Source organism: Toxoplasma gondii, chromosome XI (assembly GCF_000006565.2).
Source record: "Toxoplasma gondii ME49 chromosome XI, whole genome shotgun sequence".
In the NCBI taxonomy this organism is placed as follows: Eukaryota; Apicomplexa; class Conoidasida; order Eucoccidiorida; family Sarcocystidae; genus Toxoplasma; species Toxoplasma gondii.
In genome coordinates this window covers 3,360,855-3,368,849 of record NC_031479.1, presented here as the reverse complement: position 1 = coordinate 3,368,849, position 7,995 = coordinate 3,360,855, and the positions used below count along the sequence as shown (strand labels likewise).

Sequence of the window (7,995 nt, the reverse complement as noted above, 5' to 3'; positions counted from 1 at the left end):
CCTACCCTGGGACCCCCAAAATATCAAGATCTGGTTCTGTGACAAGCTGACTTTTTTAAGCCGTGGGAGGGAGCAGCAGACTACAGACTCACTCGCTACTGCCAGTTCGGACTTTTAGACATCCGAATAGGTGCTAGAGCGTTGACTGTACATCCTGAGGCTACTGACTGATCAATTGCAGAACTTCCTGTACTTGGCGCCAGTAGTTTCCGTAGTTCTATGAACGTCCCTGGTACATGTGCCTTACTGGACCTTGTGCAGGAGGACAAAATTATATCTTATATATTTATCGGATCTCCTTCACAGAGCTTATGCTGGCATATACGTTACCTTTTATCAGGGCAGCGCGATCTGACAGTCTGCAACTCGTATCTGGGACTTTGTGCACTGACAATCGACAGAAACACAGCTGGCGCAATTCACGGATGTCTGCAACGAGTGCAGTGAGCTGTAGCAGGAAAGGCAAGAGGAATCAATGGGATTCAGTCAACGAAACAGACAGCCGGTGCAATTCTTGCTCGAGCTTCGAACACTAACGTGAGACCAGTCCCGATCGTCGCTGGTCGGCGTGCATCCGTGAGGCCTGTGCGGCGCGCCATCGGTACTTCCCTCTTCGTCATTTTCGGCACTCTCCGGCTCGCAACAAATTCTCTGCCATCGAAAATTTCAATTGTGTGATAACTTGGAATACATCGCTTTTGACGGACTCGCAGTAACCCGTCGTAGCTACGCCGTGGAACACACCTTTTCACCCAGCAGCCTGTGACGCGGGTCAACCGCCCCGATCTCAGACTCACCTAATAGGAATTTGTATGGGATGGAAGGAGAGATTCCTTCTTCGTGTCTCCGAGCACGTTTTGCATTTCGTTTCGATTGATTCTCGATTCAAAGACTGCAAAAAAGCTTACTCAAGAGCCTTTTCCTCAAGACAACACGCAGAAAGCCGGCGGTCCATCCACAGCGTTGGCATGCTCGCGAGACGAGACCCGTGAGACACCTGGGTTTATGTACACCGCCAAAACTGCATATCGTTAGAAGGCAATTTTACTGCTTGCCCAGTTTCGGTTTAAAGCGCCCTTTCCTCTCGAAAATTGAGGCCTTTGTGTGCGGTTCGTGGTTTGTGGCAGTCCCCGCCTTCGCTTCTTGGAGGATTTCTGCTGTTTCAGCGGTGGACGCATGTGCTGGTTTTCTACGGTTCACGGTTTCCTGGGTCAACGACTCAGTCTTCCGCTTGATCAATATCCTGCTCTCACTTTCGTTTCGATTTGAAATACCGAGTTTCGAGCTGCGTGCATTTGGATGGATTGCCGCCACACGCATGCCTTGCCAGCAACGACATCTGTATCGCAGTCTGCCCCTCGAATGCACGTGGATCTCATTCCGCCCATTGACGATCTGTCTGTAGGTATCCTTGCCTGCCCATAAATGCGTTTGTAAAGTGATCTCTCTCTCTCTGTGTCCGCTTCTTAATACCCACACGTCTCCGACCTAGAAATGCCGACGCACGAATGTAAGCGTAGAGAACGAGTGTTTTAGCACAAGTGAGCGACGCGTCTATACACAGGCTTTTAGGGTGTATAGGTCCACTGTCTCGCAGACCTAAAACAGCGCCCTGCCTGTATCTTCCACCGAGAATGCAAGAGTTGTCTCCTTTTCTTCCTTCCAGCGACAGGACAAGTTGCATGCTGATTTTGGTGTACGGCTTGCCGGCGTCGGGCAAAACGACTCTGTGCAGAGCCCTTTCAACGTCTCCGCTGTTCGCAGAAAATCTCTCACGCGCTTTTGGTGAACCCTGCGGTGTTGGAATCGAAGGAAAACTCGGAGACACGGAGCGACATCTCTGCCCGCGCCATGTGTCCATTCAGCATATCTGCTTTGACGCCCTCGAACGGGACCTCCTGCATGCACAGAAGGAAATCGAACAGCTGCCTAGGCCTGTCGAGACAAAACGGGAGACAGGCACTGACGACATTCCGTCTGGCTCACCTTCCAGTTACGCCGTCTGTTCGGATGCCTGTCGCTCCTCTTCTTTAGCCGACGTTTCTTCCTCTCCTTCCTCTTCGTCCTCTCCCTCAACCTCCTATCCAATTCCTTCTGAGTTTTCTCCGCGCTCCGCCTTCGTCGCCTCTCAGAGAGGCAGGCAGGCAGGGACGAGAGGAGACTGCGGCGGATGCACGCGCCGCTCGGAGATAAGGTCGGCTTCTCACTCTCTCTCTCGCAGCAAGCCTCCGTCTGAGGCTGAGGGCACTGGCGAGTGTGCATGCGTCAGGGAAGGAGAGAAAGACGCTACCAGCTTCGACCCAGCAACGTGGAAGCGAGCTCGGCACATCGCTCATGGCCGCATTCGAGACATCCTCGAGCGCCGCGAAGTGTGGTATAGACGGCAGGCCGGTGCCTGCGGAGAAGAGCGAAACGCAGAGGAGGGACGAGGAGAGAGTGAGCAACAGACAAATGAAATCGGAGGAGAGCAGGAAGAACCAGGAGGCAAAACGGAGGAGAGGCGCGAGAGGAGGAGGCAACTGAGGGAGAGAAGAGCAGAGGTTCCTCGAAGGTCCTTCGAGAAGGCAGAGTGCACGAGCGTTCTTCCGGAAGTGATCGGTTCGCTGAGGACGAGGACAGTTGGCAAAAGCGATGGCGATGGTGACCAAGGACGACGAGAGGAGTCTCGGGGCAGGATCTGCCGCAGTTCTCCTTTCTCTGAGTCTCCATCCGCCTTTCTGCCTCCTTCTGCCTTAGACGCAGTCGCCTCTTCTCCTCTTCTTGTTCTCCTCGTAGACGACACCATGCATCTCGCCTCCATGAGAAAGAAGTTATTTCGTCTTGCTTCCCAGTGTAAGTCTCGCGTTCACATTCTGTGAAGAGTTACTACACCCGGCATTCTCGAAACCGTTTCCCCTCAAGCGAAGCGCCGCGATATCCACGTCGTTCTGTGCACAAAGAACGTCGACGCATGCGTCTCGTGTCACTTCCTCAGGCTCATCTCTCGCTTTATAGAGGAACACAACTGTATTGATAGACAGGTGAAACGCAACCCAGACATTAACGGCTCGATGCATGCAGGAAGGTACGCCTTTTTGTGCAGCCGTTCTTCCTTCTTCTCTCGCCTGTTTCTGTCTCCGTTCGTGTACGCGCATCTCTCTGAGTGCCTCTTTGTCCACTCGACCTCGGTGTCGAGCGTCGTCTCTGCTGTATCTTTCTACAGGGGTTTCTTCGTATTATTACCGTTGTCGTTCTGCGCGAAATGTCTGCAAACTCGAGTCTCTCTCTCTCCTCTCCGTCGTTATTCACAGACCACTGCGCCTTCCATCAGGTGTATCTGGACACTCCTCTCCACCACTGTCTGGGAAGAAACGAAGCTCGTTTCTCTTCTCGTTCTACGTGTGAAACCGCGGGACAGGCGGGGAAGGCCGGGGCGGAGAAGGTCGAAGAGAAGAATGAGGCGAGAGGCAACCTTTCAGAAGAACTCGTTGAAGGACAGGAGACAGTGGCGGGGACTGGCGAGACTCGTGCGGGAGAGGAGGGTGTGGGCGTGGAGGAAGAAAGCGGGGAAAACTCACTCGAGAGAGAGGGCAGAACAGAGAAAGAGAAAACGCATAACGAGGAAGAGCAGATGGCGTCTGCTCCACCGCCTCACCAGGTCATTCTGCGACACTACGAAAGTTTCTGTCGACAACGAGGCCTCCGGAGAGATGCTGGGAAGGCCCTTGGGTGGACGCATGCACGAGCGCTGCAGAGCGAGGCTGAGACTGAGAAAGAAGTGAACACGAAGAAAGACGAATGGGGGAAAAACTGCAGGAAGAAGGAGTTCTACATCAAGAAGCATCAAGAGATGACGAGGGCAGCGCCACCCGAAGAAAGTCATCGTTCATCTGTCGTTGCCTCTGCTGCTCCCTATCTATCGTCTTTGTCCTCGTCTCCTTCTTCTTCCTCTGTACCCCCTGCGTTATGTTCTTCCTCGTCGTTTCCGTCTTCGGTGTCTTCTTGCTGTCTGTGTGGGTCGCCGCCGATGTCCAGTCCGTCACCGCAAGGTTCCTCTGTCTCTCCGTTTTGTGCGATGGTCTGTGACGAATGCACATCTGACGAAAGTGAGGAGAGAGGAGGGAAGGGCAAGAAGACAAGGAAGCGCGGACAGCAGAGAGAGGGCAAGAGGAAGGGGGAGCAGCTTGTCGGCCGTCACTCGTGGAGTCTTGTGCTCAGAGAGGAGCAGGGGCACTTGCCTTCAGTTGCACTTTGCGTGAGTCACCACAGCAGCTCTTCTACGTTTTCTCTCTCTCCGCTTCTCTCTTGTGACTTTTCTGACTCTGAGAAACGTTCGCGGCCCTACGCACGCATCTTCAAGTGCCGTTTCTTCAAGTGCAACAAAGAAGTCTCCATTTTGCATTCTCCCGATGCCGTGATACATGTTTCTACCAATGCTTGTACACGCCTCTATATGGATCTATATAGTTACCTGCGTATATCTGTGTGTGCACAGGTACATAAATATATATATATATATATATATATATATGTATATATATATATATATATTTGTATATATATATATATATGAATGTGTATGACTTTACGGTATCGTGTGTTTTGTCAGCGTCCATAACGGCGGATCTTCATCTCTACGCATGAGCGAGTGCATGCATTTGCTTATCTTCCACGCAGCCCTTCGTGAGGGGGGGGGGACGACCTGTTGTGTACATCGATCGTTCTCGCTTTTCCAAGATCGTAAGCAACATGTGCCGTTCTGTATCTGTGCAGACACATCTGCCATCACCCCTTATATATACGTACATATTTGCTATGTATGCATATGTATATGCATATGTGTAATACATGCATCTTCAAGTATATATATATATATAGGCATACGTATATGTGTATGCTTGTAGATGGCTGTAGATGTTTCATTGGTTGAATACAGGTGAATGTTTGATGGATTCTTTTTTTCTGTCGTGGCGAGCAGAACTGTTGAAACGTTCCACAGGCTTTCCTCTGTTTTTTGGGGCTTCTCAGGCAGAGATGTTTGCGGCCGCCTTTCGAGGCCGCAGCTGCTGGAGACCTGTGTGCATCCTAAACAAGTCCGAAGGAGAGAAGGAAGCAATCGCACGAGACAGAGCAGAACGAGGACGAGTCTTAGCCGCCCTCGATCTGGCCCTCAGGCGACTCATCCACAGGATGGTAACAGTCTGTTCAGGCCGGAGAGAAGGTAATTTTTCAATAAAGAGGAAGAATTCGAGTTCAGTCCTCAAATAAGCGAGCTGAAATTTCAATTCGAATAAGAGAACGCACCCGACACAAGCAATATATCGACATCAAACGCCCACGGCATGCGTCATTCATCAGGCAACAACTGAAGCTATACACTCCCTGGAACACATGATCAAATGGAGTTCCTCGGTTGAGGTAAACGAACTTTTTTCTGGGCTGTATGTACTCCAAGTTGGTGCAGACACAAGTATGCCTGTAGAACCGCAACTGTGTAGCGTTTGTCATATTCTTGCAGACGGCAGCAAGCTCCCCATCCAAGAGTGGATCAAGCGAAAGGCAGATTATTTGGAAGGTGAGACAGAAGAAGTCATCCGTGCAAGCTCACCAGCGCTTCGACGTACTTTACGACTCAAACATGCATGACATACTCTACGAATCATGCATGTATATATACATAAACTTGTAACTGTAAATCACCAGATATAATTACATTGCACATATACATTTAAGTGTGTGTGTGTGTGTGTGGCTCTGGATCTATCAGCCTCCGGTTCGGTGGATCGGTCGTTGCGCAGAGGCTCCAAAGGGGAACGGGGGCAACACAGCATGCATATATATATATATATTTATATATATATATATATATTTATATATAAGTGAGGGGAAGAGGTGAAGACAGGGACTGGACGCCCAGCGTCGTGTCACGGAAGGGTGGAAAGTGTCACCCAGAGAAATCACCGTTCTGTGGCTCCGTTTTTTTCGCAGATTGTCGAAGACACTTAGATCGCGTTTGCGGGGGACGCAGCGAGAAAGCTGTGCAAGCAGAAAGACCGGCAGAGGCGACTGAAGAACTTGGAGTGCAACACCCGTTTTGTATTGAGTTAATTGAGCGGTTTCGGCGTGCATGTGCGGCAGATGTCGAGCAGCGCGTCCCTTCGGCTTCCCAGTGAGGAAGGGAAGTCGGACAGCAGAGCGAAAGCCGCCATTCTTTCGCTCGCTACCATTGTTCTCCCTCGTGGTCTTCCCCAGGTTCTTTCTGAAGGACAAAAGCGGTACCGAGCTCTGTGTTCGGATGTCTCAGGACGGCGCGACGCGTGACAAGATCAGCCGCTCTTGGCGGTATGTTTCCCGAGCTTGGGGATGAAGAAAAACACGAATTCTAGAAGGCAAGTTGGCCGCGACATGTGAATGAAGTGACTTTTCTCGAGGGTGCACTTGTCCTCGCCGCGACGCTTGCACAGGGGCGCTTGACGTTTCGGTTTTTGTGAGAAGCAGGCAGGCCCCATTCCTGATGAGTTCCCCGTTTTCCACAGTCCGGATTTCAAGACTTCTCCGGTCCCTCGAACCAAGTGCGTCGACACCACGAGGCTGGGCTGAAATGTTCGTTGAAGACACAGACACTCGAGGTCTCTCGCAACCCGGGGAAGAACTGACTCGAACGTTGGATACGACGAAAAATGTGCACAGTGGTGGAACTCAAGAATACACAGAGACACTCCAGTCCCCAGAACAGTGAATGCGTTCAGTTCCAGAGACGAGATGCAGACCACTGATGCTTCCCACGACAGTCCCAAGAAAACTTTGAGATCTAGAAAACTGAGTTCTTTGAGACTGTGACCAGACAGCGGTCATGGCGCTGCGCATGCCTGCTAACATCTGCCGCCACACTTTAGCCCTGTCCAGTCTCGGCTTTTCAACTCTGACGAGTGGAGTTTCAAATCCCGCTGGGCAGCTATCAAGGACGGTACACCGGACTGCTGTGGAAAGTTGTTGGACTTCGAGGAAGATGCGTTTCTTCCACTCTGCCCCCTTTCTATTGGACTGACTGTATTTCTCTCAAAAACGTCACTGTCGAGACGCGCTCTAGGGCTACAGAGGGTCGTGAAAAACCTACGGGAAACAGGAGAACCCGCGGCGGGAGGCAGGCAGCGCACATCCGCCAACTTCCCTGAACTAGTTCGACATTAGTTTTTTCGCAGAAGTGCATGCTCTAGAGAGTGGCGAGTCTTAGACACCACCTGAAAACTGAGGCGCAACATGTACCACTGTGTTTCTTCTTCCGTGAACGAGATGCAGGAGTGCCTGGCTGCTGCGTACTTTGTTGGACTTCCGTGATTTTAGAACGAGGGAAGCAAAGCTGCTTTGTCACATCTCTCCACAGAAGACGCGATTTTCCTGCTCCACAAAAAAACCTTTCTTCTACACGTGGTGCAGCGCAGTTCACAGACGGGTCTCGCGAGACTGGCGCGCGTCCTCGCCCGTTCGAGTGTCTAGACATCCAGTCTCGACTCGCGACCTGTTTCGCGTTTCTCGCTCGGGCAGTGGAGAGGACGACGAGTGGCGCATGCAGTTCTTGTGTGAAAAATGAAACTGGATGAAACAAATCCTAAGAGAACAGGTTTACAAGAAAAAGGTCGCAGACCAGCGAACTCCCCTTGAGATTCGTCCTAGCTCGGCACCCTCTTGCGACTTTTTCAGCGCTCCTTTTTCTTTCGTACGCTCTGTGTTTCCCTTTTTGCGACATGCAGAGTTTCCTTCCAAGCGCTCCCTTCTCCGTCACGCTTCGACTCTGTCTCCTTCGACAGAAGTCGCGCTGTTCCATCTTTTCGACCTCCCTCTCCTTTTCCAGCATCTTTTTCCCCATCTCTTTTGTCTCTCCTCTCCGCTGCATCTGCTACCAACTCCCCCTCATCGCCGGATTTACCTTTTCGACTTTTCTCTCTTCCTTTTCAACTTTTCTCTTCGTCCCCATTTCGACCTTTCTCATTCTCTTCTTCTTCTTGATCTTGGTTT

The 7,995-nt window shown here is 51.3% G+C and overlaps 2 protein-coding genes across 2 annotated transcripts; one reads left to right on the top strand and one right to left on the bottom strand.

The window, feature by feature from the left end:
- Positions 1 to 1,064: 1,064 nt before the first annotated feature.
- Positions 1,065 to 6,701, top strand: TGME49_313422 (hypothetical protein). The gene is made up of 5 exons (XM_018782766.1): positions 1,065 to 2,832; positions 3,291 to 4,234; positions 5,008 to 5,200; positions 5,498 to 5,554; positions 5,968 to 6,701. The coding sequence occupies exons 1-5, from the start codon at positions 1,635 to 1,637 to the stop codon at positions 6,150 to 6,152; spliced, it is 2,577 nt and encodes an 858-aa protein (XP_018635427.1). The 5' UTR covers positions 1,065 to 1,634; the 3' UTR covers positions 6,153 to 6,701.
- TGME49_313418 (hypothetical protein) lies at positions 6,182 to 7,969 on the bottom strand (the record flags this gene model as incomplete). Its single annotated transcript, XM_018782765.1, has 2 exons — positions 6,182 to 6,575; positions 7,907 to 7,969. 2 exons carry the CDS (start codon positions 7,967 to 7,969, stop codon positions 6,306 to 6,308), a joined length of 333 nt encoding a protein of 110 aa, XP_018635428.1. The 3' UTR covers positions 6,182 to 6,305.
- Positions 7,970 to 7,995: the final 26 nt, after the last annotated feature.

Bases quoted from the DNA above. Each gene is read 5' to 3' on its own strand.
- TGME49_313422 (XM_018782766.1), top strand. From the start codon at position 1,635: ATGCAAGAGTTGTCTCCTTTTCTTCCTTCCAGCGACAGGACAAGTTGC. The intron at 4,235-5,007 runs GTGAGTCACCAC...GGGGCTTCTCAG, and splicing joins TGCCTTCAGTTGCACTTTGC to GCAGAGATGTTTGCGGCCGC. The intron at 5,555-5,967 runs GTGAGACAGAAG...TTTTTTTCGCAG, and splicing joins AAAGGCAGATTATTTGGAAG to ATTGTCGAAGACACTTAGAT.